Below are 25,253 nucleotides of genomic sequence, written 5' to 3'. Positions count from 1 at the left end.
GTGGACTTTCAGTATTGTACATAGATTATATTGATATCAGGTGAATTAAAGGTGATTGGGACTGCTGGATTTTATAGTTTCACAGGTCAGGTTTTCTTCACAAAATATAATAAACCTTGCATAGCTTGGCTGTGCTATTTGATCCTTTGTCCCAATCACTATTAATCCAATCTATTTAAAATCAGATTCAATACACAGTTTGTATCTCTTGTTTCCTGTGTGTAGGGACTGAGAGTGCAAGTGGGACCAAAGTGGCCGGCCCCTCCTCCCTCACGCCTCCATGTATCCTGAACCCACTCCAGACTCGCCTGCCCGTCTCTCCACTCGCCAGGCCGGCTCTCCGTGCACGGGCTACAAGTGAGTGCAACTGCAGGGCATTATATACGAGTTATCACACACTGTAGATCACACCGCACATTGATTTTATGTGTGAAATCATTATTTTCACCATCCTAACAGCAACAATAATTGGAATTTACTAGTAGCCTTACAATCCACTTAAAATGATAACCCAGTAGTGCACCAGGTGCTGTTTTGTAGGACAGATGCAGAACCTATTCATATATACAGCTCTAAAAAAAAAGCCCACTTAAAAATGATGAGTTTCTTTGATTTTACCAAATTGAAAACCTCTGGAATGTAATTAAGAGGAAGATGGATGATCATAAGCCATCAAACCAAGCTGAACCATTTGACTTTTTGCACCAGGAGTTGCGTTAAGTTAGGTCCAAAAGTAGTGTTTAAGACTGGTGGAGGAGAACATGCCAAGATGCAAGAAACTGTGATTAAAAACCAGGGTTATTCCACTAAAACTCTTAAAACTTTTATGAATATGAACTTGTTTTCTTTGCATTATTTGAGGTCTGAAAACCCTACCTCTTTATTTTGTTATTTCAGCCATTTCTCATTTTCTGCAAATAAATGCTCTAAATGACAATATTTTTATTTGGAATTTAAAAAGAAATTTTGTTTGCAGTTTATAGAATAAAACAACAATGTTTATTTTGCTCAAACATATACCTATAAATAGTAAAATCAGAGAAACTAATTCATAAAGTCTCTTATTTTTTCCAGAGCTGTATATATATATATATATATATATATATATATATATATATATATATATATATATATATATATATATATATTTTTTTTTTTTTTTTTTTTTTTTTACATTGACTGAATGTAGCCCTGCATCGTGCAGGCATCTGGCACTAACAGAATGATGGGAATGGTGGGCGTCCCTGTTTGCTAAATGTTCGCAGTCACCATTGTTGTGTTGATTCATACATGTTGGACATTCTGTCGTCTCTCTATCTTTATGTGGTTTGTATAGGTCTCTCAAATCCTTTGTTTTTCTGATGCATGCCTTTTTCTATGCACTGCAGCCAATAGCACGCTATGGCGATATCTGCACAACTGGTATTGCGAATAATACGTCAGTAAAACTTTCTAGATGCTACCAAAACAACACAACAGCAACAAGGTCCATCCTAGCCCTGTGTCACAAACACAGTCGAGCTTGAAACTTGAATGATTTAGATTTCTCCCTGTTGACAAACATACCCACTAAGTTTCATTCTTGTCTGACATATCACTGCTTCTGTGTGAGCTGTATGGCAGCTATATCACCTAACAAAGAACAATAAACAAGCTAGCAGTAAGTACTGTAGGTGTGCACACTGCCAAAATGAGGTTAAGGCCATCAAAAATGCAATAGCTGCCTTATTACATAATTACATCATTTCCAGTGTGAATTCAGCACATGTAATTTCATAAGGAATTCCCAAACTCAAATGTCAAATGAAAAAGTTCACGTTGTAAAAATTCACACTGCAGGGAACTGTACATTTTATTTGTGTATATTAAACACAGACTCTATTTACACCTGACCAATTAATTCATCTTGAATATCAGGATTATATCTGAATAAGGCCAATCCTAATAAAATGTCCCCAAGACAATTTTACCACAGATAAAAATCCCGTAGTCAAGACCACTTCAGGAGATGCTCTGAGGAATTGTTTTTTTGCTGTTGAGCAAGAGAAACTCAAGGCCTTGGTCATGAATGAAAATGAATGGGAGTGAATGGTAGGAACAATAGAGTTGTTGAATGAGTGTCAACATGGCTGTTGATTAGGACTTACAGACATGCTCTACAGGAGTACAAGCAGTTTGGTGGCTGTTGGGCAAATTCAACTCTAGGCTTTGGCCGAGGGTGAAAATTAATGGGAGAAAATTGGGTTAACGTGGGATGTAAAAACAACAAGTGGATGAGTGCAGGTAGCTTAGCTTTGAATCAGAACTTTAGGACCTTTGCCAGTCAAACAAACTGACATTAGGTTTGTTCTCTGGTTCCTGCTTAACACAGTACATCTGAAATGGACAATTAGTAAAGTTTCTATAAAAATGGTGCAAACCGAACAAAAAGCTGTATAGACATGTATGTAATATGTTGTATATACGTTTATATCCTAATAACTGTGGCGGGTTACACAGTTAATATCTCCCAGGAAAATAACAATAGAACAAAAAGAGAATGAAGCATACAAATAAGAAGATAAATCAAATAAAATGTGCAATTGTGTGCAATTGTTAATATACAGCTCTGGAAAAAAATAAGAGACCACTTAAAAATTAGAAGTTTCTTTGATTTTACCAAATTGAAAACCTCTGGAATATAATCAAGAGGAAAATGGATAATCACAAGCCATCACAGCAAACTGAACTGCTTGTATTCTTGCACCAGAAGTGGCAAAATGTTATTCAAAAGCAGTGTGTAAGACTTAGGGCTGGGGCGACGCGTCGACATAATCGACGTCATCGATTACGAAAATACATCGATTTGCATAACGTGCGTCGGCGCGTCGTAAATATGTTAATTAACACGGTAACATAGAAGCATAGAACTATTATTTAATTAAAATGATTTTTAAGAACAGCTAAACACAGTTCTGCAAGTCAAACGCGGAGGAGTTCACGTGCGAGAGAGAGAGAGAGAGAGAGAGAGAGAGAGACACACACACACACAGAGAGAGAGAGAGAGAGAGACACAGAGAGAGAGAGAGACTCTCTGCTGAATCTGACTCCCGCTTCGCGGACAGAATCGGCACAACACCCCCGCTGTAGAACTGCGGTAGTGAAAACAGCTACAAAAAAACGCCAGCGGGCATCTAAAGTTTGGGAGCATTTCACGCAAAAGGCCAACAATGTGGTCCTCTGCCATACGTGCAAAAGGAGCACTTGGAGCGCAAACATCCAGGAGCACTATGTCAACAGGGTCACACAGTAAGTTACCGTTTACATCAGGGTCTCCGCGGGTGTCCTTAAAAAGACTTAAGGCTGTCTACCAAAGGTTTTAAACCTGCCACAGGCAGAAATTATACATTTTTGGTTTATATTTGTGCATGGCATTTCGCAGTTTCCAGAAACAGTAGCATTATTCATAAGTTCAGGTGTTTAGCTAAGCTAGCTGCCTTAAGTTATTTTAGCTAGCGCCGTCGGCGCTGCGGTGTTACACCGTTTTCTGTCACCGTCGGAATTTTGTGACCAGTGCTCACGGTTATGAGCGTTCATTGGCAAAACGGAAGCTTTCTATACCTACACCTTACAATCCGTGTATCATTCGTTCATTTGATATTCAATTGAGAATCAAAATCGGAAAATTAAAAAACCAATTCGTTTTTTCGTTTTTTCGTTTTTGAATATAATACCAAAAAACGAATAACGGCTTGTATTTTGTATTTTTATTTGGTTATCCAAACAAAAATTGGAAATTTAAAAAACGGACCAGGAGCCGAATTTGATTTTGATTTTGAACTTGACCCATTTGTGTGCCCTGGAAGTTACTGATTTGTTTATTCTTGGTGGGTTTCTGTTGCGCGGGAGTTCACTGCAGTGTTATCTACACAGTCTGTATTGCTGTAGGCAGCATGGCCGGACTGGAACCACATTCTGGCCTAATTAAAGATCTTTTTGAAGGTATTAACTAAATATGACATTTAGCTACGGAACGTTAGACAAACACCTGAAAGATCCTGCCGATTTTTTCTGTTGTCATATCGTCTTCTTTCACTGCAACGCGTTTAGTTCCTCTGAACAAGATAAAACTCTCCATCCTCAACTCCATCCAAAGCCTACAGCAATACAGACTGTGTAGATAACACTGCAGTGAACTCCCGCGCAACAGAAACCCACCAAGAATAAACAAATCAGTAACTTCCGGGGCACACAAATGGGTCAAGTTCAAAATCAAAATCAAATTCGGCTCCTGGTCCGTTTTTTAAATTTCCAATTTTTGTTTGGATAACCAAATAAAAATACAAAATACAAGCCGTTATTCGTTTTTTGGTATTATATTCAAAAACGAAAAAACGAAAAAACGAATTGGTTTTTTAATTTTCCGATTTTGATTCTCAATTGAATATCAAATGAACGAATGATACACGGATTCCTTACCCTCAGCCCTAAACTGAACCGTTTTGGCCAGTCGGGGTAAACATTAGAAACGAACACGTTTCGAATCGGCCAGTGCACCGGTCTGCTGAGAACTACTTGCCCGTGGTCACAAAATCTAGCGGTCACAGAAAACAGTGCAACACACGGTTGTGGTGTATGGGAGCTTATCCATTTTTAGCGTTATAGATCTAAACAACGTGCTGTACATGTAAGTGATTATAAGTGTGGGGTTTGGTTTAGTAGGCTTGTGTTGTTGTTGTTGTTGTTATTATATATAAATATAGTATTTTATCGTTTGCTTTAAAACGTAAAATAATAATTATTTAAATATGTTTCTCAATAAATAGATTAGTCGACTAATCGAAAAAAATAATCGTTAGAATAATCGTTTAAAAAATAATCGTTAGGGACAGCCCTAGTAAGACTGGTGGAGGAGAACATGCCAAGATGCTTTAAAAAATATGTTATTTGTTTTCTGAAAGCTCAGCATATTTTTTGTTATTTCAGCCATTTTTTTTGCACATACATGCTCTTAATGACAATATTTTTATTTGGAATTTGGGAGAAATGTAGTTTATAGAATATAAATAACAAATTCACAGAAACTGATTCAGAAACTGAAGTGGTCTCTTATTTTTTTCCAGAGCTGTATATACATATAAATATATATGAATTCTAAACATATGCAATTTCCATGTTTTACTAGAATACTGTATTCCCTGTTTTCAAATTCTGCCTTTTTTGTTGCAGTGCTCGATATGGCAGCCCAAAGAGGCAGCTGCAGTTTTACAGGTACTGTACAATTCTCTTGTCTATCCATTGGAGTGTTTGGAGTGTTAATAAATTTGCCACGCCATATCCATTATCAGTTAGCTAGCCCACCATTGACAAATTGTTAACTACTACCAGGTCACAGTAATGGTCCCTGTATTATTTATAGTGCACAGTTGTAGAAGATATTAAATTGACTTCAAAACTGTCTTGCAGGATATGTTTACTTGCCATATCTTTGTATGTGATCACAGAAAAAAAATCAGTGGTTCCCCCAAAATGAGTAATTCCTGTCTGCATACATGCATCTGGTATCTACACAGAGTGAAATAGTAGTGTAATAATTTTATGAGAACACTTGCTGAGTCATTTGATAGCACTCTTAAACATTTAAGCACCTTCCTGTCAGCAAGAGTCTCGCTCTGTAGAGCGCAGAGAGTAGTGGAGACAGCTGGTAGCCAATGGTTATGAGAGTTTTATATTTAGGGTGGCTGTGACATCATTGGCAAATGGTCTGCACTGAATAATAGATATGCCTGTTTTCAAGGCAAGCCAGGAGTCTTTAGTCAGAGCAAGATACAGCGCTGGAGATGAAGATTTAATGCAGGGGAAACATTAATGCTCCCAAGCGGCCTTCTCTAGAAAATAGTTGCTTTATTAACACTGACATTTTCCGTAAAGTGCACACGCATTTAATATTACGCAGCACGTGGCTGAGTGGATAGGAGCCTAGGTACAGTTAGCCGTGTTTTCAGAGTTATAGCTCTATACCTTTCCTTAGTGAATAGCAGTGTGGTTGAGAAGAAATTCAATTAAAGCATCTATAATAAACTATCTGGCACATTTTTTTAAGAACCAAAGTCTTGTAAGTGTAATTTCATCACAAGTCAATTAAAAAACGTCATCTGTCTCGAGTATTAGAATTATACAGTATCTCAACAAGCTCAAGCCACATAAAGACACATTTTGTTTTGAAACTCATGTGAACCGCAATGTAAAAACATCTGTTTTTTTTTCTAAGATGGATTCTTTGAATATGTTTGAGATTAGTTGTGTTGTTAAGAGGTAGAGTTGGTATACAGTGAATAGCTCTATTTTATTAATGTTCTAATCCATGTTATGTAAAGAATAACTCGACTAAGAAATGAAGATCCATCAATTCTAAAAATTGTGCGGTCGCAAAATCCATTAAAAACGTCATGATGAAACTGGCTCTCATCAGGACTGTCCGAGGGGGTCTAAATCTTGAAAAATGACAGGATTTCAGCATCATTTATGCTTGGGAATGTCATCTGTCTCGAGTATTATAAAACTCCTCCCTTTTGCAGGACCTCATGTCTGGAAATAGTTTAAAATTAAAAATGGTCGCTTAACTTTTCTAAGCATTATGATTTATGCATTGTATCTACAATTATTTTTAGTTATAGTTATAGTTGTGCATCCACAATCATATTTGTTACATGCATATATCCTAAACATATTTATCTTCCACTTTTCACTGATTCTACCTTCTTTGTTGCAATGATCGATATGGGAGTCCAAATCATTTTTTATATTTAATATATTGTTTTTACAAAGCAGGTGTTTGCATGTAGACGCTAGATGAGTACTATAATGTGATAAGGTGATTGCTATGGTATTTTTTTAGGAACTTGGAATCATGATGGTATCCCACGTGTTTAAAGGATATAAATTGGGTGGCAATGTCATTGCTATAAAATGTTGTATTTTTATTGATTTTTGGTCTTTAAAGTCTTTAAACTGAAAATGCAACCATGTGGGATGTTTTTTTTATTTTTTTTTTACTGATTTTGCTGCTGTCCTTCGATGTCATCTGTGCTTGACATTCACTTGCACGTGTAATCTGTCTTTTCTACTCACAGTTCCCACACATCATTAATTCAGGAGTGTCCCCCAGCTCTCGTTCCTAACGGCACACACCGAGAAGAAACACTGGCAGGTTATGGAAACTGGAAACATACTGCTTGGTTAACCCGTTCTGCTGTAGGGTTTATTTTAGTGGTTTCAGTAGTCAAGTCCACTGCTTAGCAATGTGTTAGGTCCACCTCATCTAAAAAAAAAAAAAAAAAAAGTGGACCTGTGATACAGTATGCTCATACATGACTTGACACATGCCATGGTGTAGCACCTGAGGGACTGCAGGCTCCAGTATGACCTGTCACTTGCTCTGTATCTCTCTAGTTGTAGACTCCCATGCTTTAGACTGGTTGTACAGTTGAGTTTTATACATACGCCAATTCCAGAACAAGCAAAAATGGCTTTTAGTACTCTGCCTTGTGGTACAACAATCAAAAGCTTTTAGAGCAAAAGCCTTGTGCATTATTTAGGCCGTGCTGTGTTTGCTGTGCTCGGCAGGGCACGGTGGCGCCGTGATTGGTGCAGTGAAAGACTTGCTCACTGACATCGACCGTGAGAGGTGGGGCTTGGAGCAGTGGAGGAGGTGGTGTGCTGTGATAATTGTTGTAAGGCTCCTGTTATTAAGACACCTCCAGGTTCAGTGGCTTCAATAAACCATTCATCATTTTGCTGACCACAATTGGCATTCTAAATGAGCAGCGTGGTGCAAAACCCCTACATGAGCCGCCCGCCAGCGAGTAACCGGGTGAGTACAGGACAGATTCTTCGGGATGCTGTAGATTGAGGGATGTTGCATGGGGATGTGCACGCACCCACAGTCCTGTTCCAGGCTTAGAGCCGGGTTGCATTTGGGCACTGTACACCGTGGTGGGGAGAACGGGGCTACAGACACATGTGAACTCACTCTGTTCTGCAGCTGAAAGGCTTGTATTGAGTATTAATTAATACGTATTATTGCCTAATAATATATATTAATGCCTAATATGATTTCTAAATTTCAACATCGATTTTGATGCCACACACACTTTTAATCATTTAATCATTTTATTGTATAGAAAACGTAATTTAAAATTCTCTTTTTTTACTATTGTAATTTTAGTTCACATGATTTGAAATGACCGAAAAACTATTTGGTCATATTATATCAATATTGGTATTGGACAATAACCAGTATTTCATTATTAGTATCTGAATCAGAATATAAATGGTTTAATGTTAGCTTTAGTTCAGTGTATAATAGTGTACAGTTGTTAATACCTTGGTTATTGTAAAAAAAGTCATAATAAGTAATAATATTTGTGGTGCTTGTTTTATGATTTTTATGTGATTTTCTGCACAGAGGAGTCTGTTTCTTTTTTAATGGATATTTTGTGTAACTTGTCGGCATTAATACCAGTCATACTCATACTTTAGTCATACTTTCATTGCGGAAACATACCAGTGCTAGCACATCCATAATACAGTAAAATGTATATGGAAAGTCACTGTAGGTCTTACAAATTAAACTCAGTGATAATTTGACCAAAAATAAACCCTCATGCAGATGGCAGATGTTGAAGACTCTTATACAAGTATGCAAAGTATACTAGTGTATGTTTATTTTAATCTGTTTGAAAGCAACACATTTTTTTGGAAAAATATTTAATTCTTAATGTCATTTCTGTTTCAATTTTCTACTTAAAACATTAGTTTAATGTTTAATGTAATCAATAAGCCAACATATTTTTGGTGTTGATATTTGTCTATAATAATTAGTTAGCAATTTTCAGAAGCAGCCATGAAAGCCCAAGCCATGACACTTCCACCACTTGAAATATAAGCTTGTATTTCTCGTCTTATGATCAGATGCTTTCTTTCTTCACACGTTGATCTTTTAATCACTTTGTTTGAAGTTATTATTGGTTAATTAGTTTTTAAAACTTTTGTGGGTCATCTCAAAAGTTTTTGTTGATCCCAATATAACCTTCTGAAACTTATGTGCAACTTGTGGAAACTCCAGAAAGTGTTCCGGATGTGTTTGGAGTTGTATCTGATGCAAAGGATTTAGTAGCTGATCCTTCTTTAAGTGCTTAAAGGTGTGTGGAGTGATCTTTGGGTGATTCAGGCCGTCTGTGTCTCTTTGCTATCATAATGACAGGAAAAGTATACCTTGTGCGGCTCAAAACACAGTAATGGCATGAACTATTTCTTTCAATTATTTATAGGTGTGTTTTGTGGGAAACGCTGCATTTACACTGCTCCGATGCGTCGACGCACATAAACGCACTAACTGGTCGCATGTGAGCGTTACAAAGGCATTCCCTGTTTCGTCCAATTAAATAATTTTAATAAATAGGAATTGGTTTTATACAAGCCTTACTGCTTATAAACTAATAAAAATGTATATTTATAAATATAAATGTTTGATTGAACTTCATAACACTGTGACTCTAGTGAGCAGCTTTTCCAATTAAAAACCCACCAGAGACCCCAACAATCTCGGCAACCTTTCTCCATGTTGTATTACATTGTCAGACTAAACCAGCAATGATTAACTTTTCTTCCATGCTTCTCTTTAATGCTTGAAATCAGAACCAACATTTTTTCATACATTGTGCTGAGGACATATCAGGCAAACACCTGCTCTCTGATAAAGTTGAACTCTACTAAACTTTTCATTGCATTACATCCCCCAGACTCGACACGCCAGACCCATGATGCACCACGTGGCTGTTTCTGACGTAGTCAATGCTTTTCATTGAAAATGAATGGGATACATTGCTGTCCATTGATGCATAGGAGCAGTGTAAATGTATAAATGCAGTGTAACATGAAATAAACTAATCTGCATGTCACTTGTTGTTTACTTTAATAGCCAAGTGCGCACTGACTTTGGCAGATTGGTATTTTAACAGTGCAGCTACCTTGACTTGTCCAGCGCATCTTAGCAGAGGAAACTGACCTCCTCATTATTTTATTCATTATTCTGTTTGATGTTGTTGATGTAATGCACTGCTGTGAGTGCATGTGCTGCCTTGTTTGTAACAAGCAGCAGCGTACAGAGCACCTGTGTTGCCAAGATAGCAATGAGCGTCTGTTGACGTCTGCCTAGATTCTCTTCAGTCAGTGGTGCACCTGTGTTTTCCATTGCCATGATAGGAATACAGCAGAAATTTACCTGAACACACCTCACTTTCATTCTGTGTAAATATATTTGTAAGCTGTGTTGCTTTTTAAAAGACAGGGTGTAAGATTTTAATGAGCATTGTGATACGCCGTGTGCAGATAGAGCCCTAAATGTGGTATAGTATAAAGATGTATAAAGATATAGTAAGACAGTCAGGAAATGTACAGAATTGTTATTTTTTTAACTTCTGCTACGGTAGTGTTTATAAGTCAGGGGTTTTCAAGCTTATTAGAATGGGCCATTGTGACTGCAAGCTTTCATTCAAAAAAAAAAATCTTGTGTACCTGTGCTTGGCTGGACTGAAAACCTGCAGCTACACCCAGGCCTTTGTGATACTGACCTTCACATGTATGTGATTTTGTTTTATCTGGGCTAGAGTGAGGTAAGGGAACATCATGATAGGTTCCTGGGTTGCTTACTCTCAAACTAATAGGCAACTTTTGGACAGAGCTAGAGATGCTGTACCTTTCTCCTAAAGCCAGTTAAGACCCTCAGAACATACTGTCTGCATGTCAGCCACTCACCAATGGTCGGTCATGCCACTGAGGAACATGGACTGTCTGCATGCTAGTGAGTGAGCATGCCAAGATTACCCTCAAGCCCCTGCTAATCTGTTTTAGGTACCTTATTTTCCGAACAGGGTCACTATGTTGGATTCAATCAAGGGGTGGAGGGGGGGCACACAGTTGGCTCTGATTACAATGCATGACAGTGTGTGTGGTGTTGTATAGCAGAAGAGACAGGAGGTGCTATTTAAAGCAAGGTCTCTGTCCACGTGGCTCTGCTGCTGTCTGTCCCTCTAGAGTACTTTCTACACTCCCGGGTTTGCCTGCTCGTGAGACACCACTACAGCATCAGGTCCCTGGTCACTTTTGGAGAGTGAGGGTGGGTAAGGGGGGCGGGGCATGTTTGGGACTCACAGGAGCAGCCTGACCGAGCTGCGGGTAGTGGGCCATGGCGGCCGCCGCCTCAGCCGCCAACAGAGTTCCCCTTGCGACCCTCTGCAGATCCCCAAACCGACGGCCCCTACCAGCGGCGTGCGGCGGAGCAGCAGCGTCAGCAGCGGCAAGCTACTGTCCCTCTCCTTCAGCGAGAGCATGCGCAGCGACATCGACCGGTACCTGTCAGAGCAGGGGCTGTACCCACTGCGCCAGGGTCCCGGAGAGCAGGCCGAGATCAGGGGGCTCAAGGAGGTGCGGGCTGCCGCCCAGCTCAAGAACCTGGAGGACTTCCTCAGGACCAACGGCGTGACCCTGCAGGAGTGCGTGTCCTGTCAGACGGGAATGAGGTACAGGTAAGGAAATGGGGCGGAGTTTAAGAAGAGGTGGGTGGGCTTTAAAGGAAGCCCCTGCTTCTGTAAGAGGATGGAGTTGCTCTGTTCAAACAGGTAGCATATCTCTTTATCTCTGAAGTCTTGTGGGTTAATTTGCTCTTCACAGGGGTTTGAGCTGATCTTGGGTTGAAGTTGATTATGATGGTTATTTCTATAGCCAATTATTGTATTGGATTGAGGATATTCGAGGATTTTTAAAGGGGGGGCATTTTTAAAGAGTTCCACTTCGTCTTTTGACCACATGTTGCATGGGACTTAAAGTGCAGCATTTTAAAACACACAAAAATATTTTCCAAGAAATGAAAAGCTTAAGCTAAAAAAAAAAAACATCCAGTCGGACAGTTTTTACCATTAAATTCATACTTCGATGATAATGACATTATGTAAGAACAAGGGGTGTGCCGTATCGTATTGTATGCAAAAATATCGCCAAGATTTATGAACATCGTGAACGATATTATACCCTGAAATACAGTGCCATATCACGCACCCCTTATTATCACATCAGGGTACTACTTTTTTTTGCTGTTTTCACACTGTTCTCATTTCCTATTTTATATCTACTAGAGAAAGATTATATCTGTCCAGTATCATTCATTTTACCTCAGTCCTGAATATATGAACATATTTAGAGTGCATTATTTATATCTTTACATTTTGAATCATTGACTTCTGTTAGACATTATACATTATACAATTCTTTCAGTTAATGGTGTGCCATATCAAATTATATGCAATAATAAAATGTCATTTTATTTTGTTGCAGTAGTGCATTCTCAAAATCATTTTTTAAATTTAAATTCACTGTTTTGTCATATCGTCAAAAGTATCATTATCATGTAAATACCATTAAATATTGGGACATTATTTTAGGGCCGTATCGCCCACCCCTAGCAAGAACACACGTTTTGATACTCAAATATATTTGTAACTCCAAACCATCAATATGGGATACCAGAGCAACTACTTACCTGAGCTACCTCTTGAGATATCACCCATCTTAGACACAACACAACAATAAAAAATATATTCCATATAAAAAAGAAAATTGCACGCACTAGGCGCTAACTAATTAAAATATCAAAAATCTGTTAATATTTACAAATCAAATAAAGACATATTTGAGTAGGATATAAGCTCCTGAGAATAACAATATCTGACGTGCGACTGTATCTTAAATACTTAGGTTGTTCAGACTACCCCAAAAAATAGTACAAATATACTTGTAACTCCAAACTGTCAATACGGGGTACCAAAGCAACTGCTTGAAAAAGCCTAAGCTACCCCCTGAGATACAAAAGCAAACGTCTTTGATATATATAAAAAAGAAAACATTATAAAAATCAGTAATAATATAGAATAATTGTTCATGTTTTTTTTCTCTAAATTGTTATTTTGTGGTCCCTGCTGTGGATATGAATGGTGTAATGTGTTAAGTGTGTTTAAAAGTGACCAGTGCTGTATTTAAAGCAAGATTCTGTAGAACATAGCAGTGCTCAGTCAGTGAGAGATCTGAGCCTGAGCTGTTTTTGTGACCTGGATTAGAGGATCTACTTTTATTAACATCTGTCTAGAGCCTCTCTAATTGGAATCATGTCCAAATGACTTTTCACCCCAGTACATTTATTCAGTATTATAATAATGAAGAAATTGTTTATGTCTGTCTGCATGTCTCTAATTCTCTCTAATAATACTGAACCCATTTTGCTTTGAGTGTAGTACAGTAGTGATGATTGACAGTAAGAATTGTTATAGTGTTCTGCAGTTCTGCATTTCTCCACTGTGTGCCACCACCTGATTTTACCTGATCTTCAGCAACTACAGAAAGTTCTTGTAGTCGCACTGAAACGATATATGGAAGAAATAAGGATGGGTTAAATAGAAAAGTTAATGTGTAACTAATGATAGTGTATTACAATATTTACATTTTTTTATCAAATTGGAATGAACCAAATTCATCTGCAAAACTACAAAGCCACATTAAAAAAACAACTTCTGCAATTGTAAGAAGATGAAAAAAATGATCACAAAATAGATGAATAAAATAAGATGATGACATTCTGGCCTGGCAACCAATCTACCTAAGAATTAATAAAGGTGAGAGGGAGGTAAATGTTTTGCAAAAATTAGTCTGAAATGCTAAACTGTTAATAAATAAGAAAATGAAGCTTGCTAGAAAAGCGAGTTACTGTATGTGTTATGTTATGACTAAAATCCTGAACTTATATTATCATTGAAACCAATTGAACTTTACAGATACCACAGTTTTTTATTTGGTCTTTGTAGGTAATTAACGATGTAGATGAATGTATGTATGTTATTGGTATCAGTCCAGAATGTCCAGATGTGTCCCTACTAGTGATATATTGGACCAAATGTTTATAATCTCTTTTTTTGTAAATCTGTACTTTTCATGATAAGCAGTTGTTCAGTGTTGTACTGATGTTACTTGTTTATCCTGCCACATTTGTAGAACTGATGTCTATATTAACCCAGTCTATTTTAGTGCTGCTGCTGTCATCAGCTCGTTTAAAGCTCCACATTTCATACTAGACTCTGTAAGAATGTAGAGGTTAATACTTTACAACTGTAGATAAAAATGGGTATTTATAACCTTGCATCAGGACAAGTCATGCTCATTATTAACATGTGAAGTTTTGACTCTCTAATAGCTGCAAGTCAATTCTTGTAATGAACAGAATTCCTCGTTGCCCAGTTTGGAAGAAGTGTGTTTCTGAGTGCAAACAGTACTAAGTAGGTTTTGTTATGGCACTAAATTAGCGTATGTTGTGTTGGGTCAAGGTTAAATTATGTGGGAGCAAGCAGTTAAAACATTTGGGAAGTTGTTTAGAAGTATACAGTTAGTAATGATTAATGTGGTTCAACTTTTTCTGTAGACGCAGCTTTGTATTAGAATTGATATTTTTTGTTTTTTGTTTCTGGCCTTCTATGGCACAGAAGAGTCACCACTAATGGGGACACTTTACACAGCTTTCTGGACAAGCTGAGAAATACAGAACCACCACTGAAAGTAAAAGAATCATATTCTGATGTAGAAATACAATAATTTGATTGAATGCAGAGCTTTTGTACCAAAACTAGCAAATGTAACAGGTAGTGATTTGCCATCATAACCCAGTGACAGTGTACACTGTTTTAAACAGAGACTAAGGGCGTTTTCACACCAGTACTATTTGATCTGATTCGTTTGTACTTTTAGTGTGGTTTAATTGGGCAGGTGAGAAAACAGTAATCACACTTGGGTGTGGATCAAGACAACGGGATCGAGACCAACTAGAGGAGGTGGTCTCTGGAGCGTTTCGCTTGTAGTGAAAACATGATCTGGTATTTCATTACTTAAATTACAGTAAGATTGTGGATTAAAAGCACACTTAACCTACTTTATTGTGAGTGTTTTTCTTAAATGCTTTTAATCGAACCTCATTTATTTATTGATTTGTTATTCAGAGGGGAAGGGGCATGTTGCCCACTGGGCATGAGCTATACGAAGTGCAGACTGCGGCTTCTTAACAAGGCTGGTATCCTATTGCCATCTTGTCAGGTCTAATTAAATTAGAACATGTCCTCTGTATAGTCACTCAGACTGGGAATTGAACCATTAATGTATTAACTGATGTTTTCACTAGATGGCAGCATGTCTTCATCTTTTCATCTCTTCAGCTTAAGGTACTGTTTCCCAGCCCTGGTCCTGGAGGCTGTTCTGCACATGTTTGTATTCTGCCTGATTTATGCCACCCATTGCGACTCTGAAAGGACTAGTTTATGGTTCATTAGTTAGATCGAGAGTGTAGGGATGTGGGGGAATGCTACGATATGCAGAGCAGTGTGCCTTTAGGCCTAGGATTGAGAGACATTTTCATAAAATATATATTAATATATATTTTTTCATTTAAATGAATATTTTTTCTGGTATAAATATTTGTTAATATCTTGTCAATAAAGGCAAGTGTTGCCTAAATGGATTAGTGTTAACTGAATGTATTAATGATGCATTTTCAACCACATAATGCATTCTAAATCAGTCCTTGCTCAAGGCTTTAGTGTGAAAAATTGATCATTCTTTCCGTTCCAGAGTGAATAAAATAAAATGTGTCAAGGTCATCACCACCCACTGTATGACATTTCTCAAGTACTGTAAATATAACTGCTTTCTCACCTGCTGGAGCGCTTCAGTTCAAGTGATTGGGCAGATTTTGGAAGCATATTCTGTAAATAGGGTTTGAGTCAGGCCACTGAACACTGCCAAGATAGAGCTAGAGGCAGACCAAACACACTGAGTCAGATATGCTTCATTGGGCACAAGCTATACGAAGTGGGGACAGCAGCTTCTTAACAAGGCTGGTATCCTATTGCCATCTTGTCTTATCTAATTAAATTAGAACATGTCCTCTGTATAGTCACTCAGATTGGGAATTGAACCCCAGTCTCCCACATGATGTGGTAGCTCACTAGCATGCAGGGGTGTTATCCACTGCACCACACCAACCATTAAAGGTCTTTTTCCGTCATTTTTTTTTTATAATTGTAAAGTGTCTAGCTGTGGTCTCTAGTATGAATGAATGCCATGTGAGCCTTTTTTGTAAAAAAAAAAAAAAAAAAAAAAAAAGTACTCCGGTGTTTCTGTATAACCCTGCTCTATTTCACTGAATTACTGGTCTCTGAAGAAAAACGGCTCTAGAAGGATTTCGGCTCTTGCTCATGAATATTCAAACATGCAGATATATCGCCTCTGATTGACTTACAGCACTCACAGTCCATTTTACAGCTCTAAAACTCAAAGGAAAAAATGTTAGGTAAAAGTAATCCTTATACTTCGCTTAATGTCAGACTCTCAGCTTAGCTCGGCCACGATATGTTATTATTTCTTTCAGCTAAACTAATACTACTAAACTCTTACCTCAGACTTGGTGTTTCGGTGTTTGGGCAGTTTCACCACGTGTTTCCCTAGTGTATATTTAAGGTCTTGGTAAAATCAACCGGAATCAACCGGAGATCCGATGTGAACCTTACACAAGATAGTAAACATTAACTAGCTGCTGTAAACAGTAGGGGTGGGCAATATGGCCCTAAAACAATCACGATATTTCATGGTATTTTTGCGATAATGATATTCTTGACGATATGACAAAACATTTCATTAAACCATAAATATTTCAAGAATACCCTACTGCAACAGAATGAAAATTAAATGTTAATATTGTATACGATATGATATGGCACACCCCTGACTGAGATATAAAAAAGAATACAAGAATTTTCATCAGATTTGTAATGATCCAAAATGTCGTGATACTAATACTACACTGCAAATATCTCAATTAGGGTTGCAACGGTATGAGGTTTTTTGTTCAATTAACTATTTATTGTAGAAACCTGGAACAACTATATAGATAATGTCTCCTTGGAAAAAATAAACTGTACACCATTAGGTAAAGGAAACCAGGTTTTTCCACTACTCTTAAGGTCATTAAGGGTGTATATAATTATATATATATATACACACACACACACACACACACACACGTGTCACACATTACATGTCCTCTAAGAAGTAAAGATCCTGTGTTTAAACTATTCAGTACAATTATTTAAGTTTAAATTATTTAATATCTGATAAACTGAGCCTGGGTCAGTGTCTGATCAACAACTGTTGTAAACGTCCGTTTTACTGCCAAGTTGGTATATAACCAGATAGAGGGGATTTATTTCTGAGTCTGGTTTTAACACATGAAAAACAGGCACGTCAGAATTCGAAAATTAACGCATGTAAATGAATGGCGTCTTTCACATCCAGTCCGGCGAGCACCTTTACACGGACACGTGAATCCGTCGTAGCACGCACTTCACGCCTGTACCTGCGTGCCCAAATTTCGGATAACTCAGCGCTTTTGCGGGCGCTTACCGCATGGGTTGTGCACGACTACAAAGAGGTTTTATTTATGTTCAGATTAAAATTATAAACTAAACACATACTTTGCGCTGCACGGCGGGGTGGTGTTCTTGGAGATGGGAGAACAGGTTTGACGGATGTCCACCGTATGCTTAGCTGTGACTTTACGGCCACATTGATTATAAATCGGATACCCATCCTCGGGTGCGCTCGGCGGGTATCTGAAATAGTCCCACACTGCTGATTTTAGTTTAGCCTTTTTTTAGGCGGACGGAGATTTGTTTAGTCTGATGCACTTTCTGCCGTTCTCACTGCTGTGTGCTGAGCAGCTGAAGCGGAGCAGAGTTGCGCATGCGCGGGTGAGTTTCTCCGCTGGCTTGCCTTTTACCGGTAATAAGCAAACACGCACGGTATGATAACCGTGCATTTTAATACCATGGTATACCGTGAAACCGGTTACCGCTGCAACCCTAATCTCAATATATATCAAGAACTGAAGTAAAATAAATGATACTGTACAGATATAATCTGTCTCAAGTAGATATATAATGGGAAATGAGAACAGTGTGAATTTTTATTTTGCTAAAAACAGCAAAAAAAAAAAGTAGTAATTAGGGGTGGGTGATATGGCACGATATTTCAGCAAATAATATCGTTCATGATATTCAAAAAAGATACGATACGATATGGCACAACCTTAGTAAACAGAGCTGTAAGCTGTCTCTGCTGCAGCCCGGCTTTATCTCTGTCTGTGGGCGGCCCCGATCCGAGGTGGGCGAGGCCATGAACTAACGGGTTGATGTAGACACAATGCTTTTCCTGATTGACTCGTTTTTCAGAATTGTTTCTTCTACTAGCTACTGCAGACAATGGAGGTTAAGGAACAGTTTCATGTACAGCATCATATACAACTCAGAGAGACCTATTGTATTTCACAAAGAAGTGAATTTTAGCGGAAGGAGACCCCTAAATGCACAAAGTGAGAAAAATTACATAAAAGTTGCTAGTTGATTTGTTGCTATATGGAAACTGAATATGCATCCTGGATAATCAGATGGTTTCAGATTTAGAATGTCTGTAAAATATCTGTAAAAAAAAAAAGATAACCTATGAGAAATAGCAAGTCTGTTTATTGCAGTATAAAGACAGATTCCTGTTCTGAAGACTGGTACAGTATGCTGCATTGGTGGGAACAGTTGAATATCAGCTGTTATTAAGCCGTCTCCTCCGAGCTCTTATATAATAAGTGTGTCTAATCTCACGAGTCTCCTAAGCAGTGTTCTTTTCTGTGTAATAACTGAAGTGGTTTCCTGTAGTTCCCTGCAGTTGTGATCGCTGCGTGTTCTGTATGGGTTCATTTTAAAGGAAGTGGAGTGTTACTGAGAGAGACGTGATTGTGCTGCTGGGGTTAGTGGCTGTCATGATGGAGCGAGCGAGTGTGTTCTACCTCAGGCTCTGCAGCTATGAACTAAGCTGCTCACTCATTCCCAGCTTCAATCAAGAAGAGCCATAATGCAATATAGCCACCATTGTTACTCCGTCTTCTCAGCCCCATGAGAGTGGGAGCCGCGTGCTATTTTTGGGTCTGAATTCATGTGGATCCCCCCACCCCTCCCTGAGTGTGTGCGCCAAATTGGGAATTGGCCTGGAAAATGCACTGATTTGTGCAGCAGAATCCAAGGCCTGGTCTGAGTCTAAGCAGTGTAGATAACAGTCAAGCACGTTACATGTAAGGTTAGTGGAAGCAGGACGGAGTCTATGATATGCAGAACTCTGCTTGCACCTTTGCAGCTCATTTTGGGCTTGATTGAGAGTCAGCTAACCTATGGCACTGTGATTTCTGGTGTTTTCAGTTTAATATGTTGATTAAACCTCATCTTTTGTTTTTTGCTGTGCAGAATAGATCCACAAGCGCTGTTGCTCAGCAGCTGCCCTTCCTGCTGGAATTGCATTTTGTGTTGCAGTGCTGCGCTCCACACCTGGCCTCTGGCTGCACACTCAGGCTTTCACATTTCTGATGCGCTGGGATTTTCTTTTTCTTTTCTGTAAACAAACCAGGTCTTGTACTGATGAAGTAAGGCTTTCTACTAAAACCTGCAGCATTTCATAAACTGGGCATTTGTCTTATAATTTGTGCTGTTAAACTTAATGTTTACACCTGGCATTAAAATGCACATTTGGTGATTGGATCATTTTCGGATTTCTCTTGTCTGCATGAAAAAACAGCCATAAACACCTCCAAGACCCACAGTGTGCCACTGTGAACTGCTATGATCAGATTATTCAAACTACATTTGGAGGTGGTCAGTTACTGATCTTTTTCTGTTGTTTAACACGAGTGAACAGAATGTGTTTTCTGTGATCAGATAACACCAGGAAAACATGTCCCAAAACATGTATTATACACTTACTATATGTACAAATTATTGTGGACAGCACTTCTAATGAGTTGCACATATTGCTGACACAGATGCACATATACACACACACATTAACACATACATACATACATAACTTGTGTCACACTTTAGCCAGTGTCTGTCTTGTTTTTTTTTTCCTTTTTTTGTCCTTTCTTTCCTTGCCATGCTTCTTTGCCTGTTTAGTTTTCTTCCTCATGTGCTCCACTAGCACATGGCCTTGTGTTATTGTCCTGCTTCCTCCTGTTTTGTTTATTATCCCGCCCCCTTATTACAGATCCCAAGTGTTTCTCACTCTCATTGTGTATATAAACCCCTTTGTTTCAGTGTTCCTCCTTGATTTTTTGTGTGCTTCATGTGCTTTTGTCAGTTCTGTGAGTTTGTTTGTTGTCCTAGCCTGTTCTCGGTTGTTTCTTGTTTTTGTAGTCTAGTTAACACTTAGTCTTGTTTTCCTAGTCCTATAATAGTAATTTTATATGCTTTGTGTGCTCCTTGTCAGGTTTGTGTGCGTTTGTGATCATAGGCTAATTTCAGTTTTTCTGTTTCTTGTTTTCTCAGTTTTGTTTTATATACCTACTCTTGTTATCTTAAGTCTTGTCTGTGTAGTTTAGTTTACATTGTCTTTTTTTTTTTTTGCATTTACCCATGTTTGCTTTTTGTTGTTTTGCTTTTGTTTATCTTGTTTGTTTCTTAAATTATACCTGCAATTATTTCCACCTCTGTTTGTGATAACTTGTCTCTCTAGGGAATTACCAATTATATTTTAGATTATTTTTGCGAAACAGTTTTTTTTAAATAATTGTATACTACTGCAACAAAATGAAAAGTTTTAATTAGTATAAGAGTTTCAGACATTAAGTAGAAACAAAAACAAAATCAGCTTTTGTCTATTTTGTAAACAACAATACCATACCAAAAATAATATAATGCAACAAAATAGTCTACCACTAAACTAAAGAGCAGAATATTTAGTACATGCATATAAATTGCAAATGTAAACAACTACACAAAAAATAGCTAAAAAACCCAGTACATTGTCATATACACCCTTATTACCAATAGAATTGGACTTGTTCCTGACCATCCAACCAAACCAGATTCAGTTTCTATACTTCTGTACTTCCACCCAGCCCTCGTTTTTTTCTTATTAGAAGTGTCTAGCTGTATTTCTGATGGGTTGAGCTTTGGGAGCAGGGGATGTTACAGTCTAATGAGATATAAATGAAAAAGCTGGCTTATCCTAAATATGTTTATTTATGGGTTAGCTCTACATGTTTTATTGACAATCCTCCTCAGTGCTTCCCTAAGTGTGTGTGTGTGTGTGTGTGTGTGTGTGTGTGTGTGTGTGTGTGTGTGTGTGTGTGCGTGTGTAAAGTGTAAAAGAGAGAGAGAGTTTGTCTTTGCCTGCAGTGCTGTATTATTTTCAAGTCTATGGAATCCTAAGGCTTAAAAAATTCGGTCCTTTTGAAGAAACATCACGGGCTTCAAAAAATTAAAACGCTGTTATTGCATAGTCCTTTTTGAGAAAATTGTGTTTTTCTTTCTCATTTGATTGTACTTTGTGTTTGGATAAATTACAAGTTACATGTACGTTTCTCATAGCAACAAACTGTCACTGTGGAGGCCAGGTCATGTTTATTTAAATACATAAAACTCCACATGTGTTCATTCATAGTTTTGATGCATTCAGTGAGAGTCTACAATGTAAATAGTCATAAAAATTAAGAAAATGCTTTGAATGAGAAGGTGTGTCCAAACTTTTGGCCTGTACTGTAAGTTATGAGGTGTTATGTTGTGAGTAAAGTCAAACACTAGCCATTGTGCACATGGGAAGGTAAAACTGCAATATGTCGTAGAAAGGATTACCTCCCACAGTGGACAGCACAGTTGGTGGTACCAACAGTGACCTATAGTGTTTGGCTGGAATTGTTTGTGCGAAGAGACAAGTGAATGACAATTTTGTACATTATGGCAGAAACATTCACCATAAGTGCAGGAGGCTACACAGGCATATTATATTTTGCAGACAAACAACTGTTTATATTTCAAAGATAAAGTCATTAATACTTCATAATTAAAGTCACAGTATTTTAAAAATACAGTTGTTGACCATTAGGTCACTAAATAACAACATTAAAGTGCTATTGCTATGAGGAAAAGTTTGAAAAATGAATATTAACTTCCTCGTGTTAAAAATGCTGAGAATTTGGTAGTTATATGTTTATATTAGTTTGATCAATAGTGAATACTCAATAATCTCCCGGCCCACCAGATTGTCATTAGTATGAGAACACTACTCTTGAAATATTAAGATTTAGTCTTAAAATAATTACATTTTATTTTGATATATTATCACTTTATTCTTAAAATGCCATACAGATTTTTTTCTCTAAATATTATGACCATATTTACAAAATATTACAGCTTTATTCTCGACATAGCACAGGCGTCTGTTAAATTATGTATTAGACCTGGGGTGCTGCGCTTTCCTATGAGTGTGCTGCATCAGGCAGAGTATAACTTCACATGAGTCAGACTAGGCATGTACTAGTCTTCACCCTCCCAGTGTTGGAGGCATGAATATTGATAACTGGAAATGCTAATGAGTGGGTGGGTAATTGGCTCTCTAAATTGGTGCGAAAATGAAACAAAGTTCCCTTTAATTATTATGACATTATTTCCAAAGCTTACTATTTTTATTAGTATTTTTTAATTATTTTAATTAGGCTGAACTTACCATACCTCTCACTACTGGTGCACACTCTGCTAGTTGCACTGGTAGTGCTGGTGGTGGAAGGGGTGTGTATTATAACTCTAGAGTGAATCTGCAGTGAGACTCACCGGGGTGTTTTCACACTGAGAGACACACAGCACTCCTGCGAGGTCGGAAATGACTGAGGCTCTGGGGGATTTTCTGAAGCGTATTAACTGCAGTAAAGTCCTGAGTTGAGCTTAATCAAAGGGAGAAAGAGGGAGGGCTCAGCAGATTAAATAGAGGAGAGGTGTTTGAAGTTCTGCAGGGCTAAAAGCACAGAACAATGGGGGATTATTGCACTTGGAGACCTGTGGCCCTGTGCGCAGCTTCTGAAGGGCCAATCAGACGCCATTTACTCTTTCATGCAGGAGATTTGAGTGCTTCAGAGGTTCAGAATGTGTTGGCAAAAATAGTTTGATAAACGCAGAACTGTGCTGGAATGAAAGGTTTCTATCAATACAGAGACTGTTCTACTAGTCCTAGTTAGTAGTGATATTGTGATATGGTCAAATCATGTATTTTGAATATAATATGAATTTATGATCATTCAAGGGATGTTATTATTGTAGGAATTTTGTTTTGATCAAAGGTGGGCAACTTTTCCCAAGGAGCCAAATAATAACCTGGGATTGTTTTGTAGGGCCAGACCAACAGGTTAATCTCAATTTGGCTCAATGTTCATTTTATTTCTTTAAAAAATCAATTATAAAATTAAAGCCGCTGAACAATTGGAGATTCAAAGGGAACGCCTTCTTCTAAACCCCGCCCACCTGTGAAAACTGTGCCAAAACTCAGAAGCAAAAAACTGAAGCAGAAGCAAACAAGAGATTCCAGAAGCAAAAGTCTTTAACAGAAGAAAAAAAAATCTAACAAAAACACACAAATAATAACAATGATTGACAAAATCCAAACTTAAATAATTTTCTAATAACTGCAAAAGTATATTTAAAAATATGTATTTGCTATATATCTTTATATCTATATATATCTTTTGAATTTGCAGCAATTTTTTACATTTATTTATTGCAGATTTTATTTTTTTTTCACTCCATACAGATCTATCTGTTATCTACTATCAGTATCAGCCTTCGCCAAAAACTTTGATAATTCACAGTGACTTGCCATGAACATGCTGGCCATTGTTCAGCCTCACTCATAAGATAACACCTCACAACTTATACAGAAACGAAACTATTCAGCCCTATGTTCTGTGTAGTTAACTTCTCCTTTATGCTGATAAACAAGGTCAGATACGTATATATCCCAGTAGCTCTGGATGGTCTGGTTGGCGATGGCATTGAGTGATGGCTCGGGTTCCTGTGGATCTGAATGCTCTGTTCTCCACTACAGCACACACTCAGGGGAGGCTCTCTCCTGGTGCTGGGCTTTGAGTGCTCGGAGCTGAAGCTGGGGAAATTAAGCGGCGCTGTGTTTTGCTGTGCTTTGAGTTTCCAGTTCTAGCTCATGGTCATTCTGGAGGGTCGCATTGATTCGTTCCAGATCATTGTCCTCTCAGCGGTGCGACTGTTCCTGCCGGGTTCTGAGAGAGGGTCATCAGCGTTTAGCCTTCCTCTGTTCTCCCTCGCTTCACACATCCCTCCCTTCTGTGTTATAAAGGTTAAGTCTACCATTGTGCAGCTATTCAGTGGAGAGCGTGACATAATGCTAGTGAATCTGTTCCTTGTTGTTATTTATTTATTTTTTTATTTATTTTATGCACAAATAATACATCAAAAACATAAAAAAGACAAAAAGTTGCAATAATAATAATAACAGTGCAGGGAAAGTACAAAAAAAACAGCAGGGCTTGTACTAGGAACTTTCCTATTGTATTTAAATTAATTACATTTTTAGTTTATCCAAAAAAACATCAGATAAAGGAAATAAGGAAGTAGGAAGGGGGAAAAATGGAGGGAATAAAAAATATTGACAGTAATGAAGTCAATAACATTTGATAGGTAGTCACAGATAGAGGTTCAGAATGTTTGGTTCCACTTTAAAATAAGACTACCTTTATGAAGGGTTTATAAATGGTTTACAATTAGTTTATTAATGGTTACAAATTAGGTTGTAAATGCCTTAAAAATCATTAATAATCAGTTATAACACAAACGTAAAAAGGGCAACAATACAGATGGCTGTGGGTTCACTATTTGGCAAATAGGTCATTGTAAAACAGGGCATTGTTGCCCTTTCTACGTATGTGTTATAACTGATTATATGATTTTTAAGGCATTAACAACCTAATTAGTAAACATTAATAAACTAATTGTAAACCATTTATGAACCCTTTATAAAGGTAGTCTTATTTTAAAGTTGTACCGAATGTTTAAAGTACTATAGCTTTAGGTAATAACTGATCCTTGTGAAAGAAAGAGGTCTTTATTTAGCTTTTTGAAAGAAATCAGATTATTGCAAGTTCTTAGGTTGTGTGGTAGACAGTTCCAAATACTCCAAATACCCCCCAAAAAATGTGAATTGCCTTAAAGTATTTCTTTAAAATGCGAAGTGTAGGTTGACAGAGGCTCTGGTAAAGTGGTGATGGATGTCAGAGTTGAGTATGA

The 25,253-nt window shown here is 37.7% G+C and overlaps 1 protein-coding gene across 4 annotated transcripts in view; it reads left to right on the top strand.

The window, feature by feature from the left end:
• kcnab2b (potassium voltage-gated channel subfamily A regulatory beta subunit 2b) overlaps window positions 1-25,253 on the top strand; it is a 111,122-nt gene that overhangs the window by 23,612 nt on the left and 62,257 nt on the right. For 2 of the 4 annotated variants that reach the window (XM_049462729.1, XM_049462727.1), the window contains 2 exons: window positions 226-357; window positions 5,209-5,250. In XM_049462729.1, coding sequence (XP_049318686.1) covers window positions 281-357; window positions 5,209-5,250 — 119 coding nt within the window. In that variant the 5' untranslated portion in view covers window positions 226-280. Of the gene's footprint in view, window positions 1-225; window positions 358-5,208; window positions 5,251-11,163; window positions 11,568-25,253 lie in introns of those variants that run through there. The other 2 variants (XM_049462726.1, XM_022677440.2) reach the window with 1 other exon arrangement.

Source organism: Astyanax mexicanus, chromosome 13 (assembly GCF_023375975.1).
Source record: "Astyanax mexicanus isolate ESR-SI-001 chromosome 13, AstMex3_surface, whole genome shotgun sequence".
Lineage (NCBI taxonomy): Eukaryota > Metazoa > Chordata > Actinopteri > Characiformes > Acestrorhamphidae > Astyanax > Astyanax mexicanus.
Note: the sequence above shows the minus strand (reverse complement) of the source record. Positions and strands in the feature narration are given on the sequence as shown.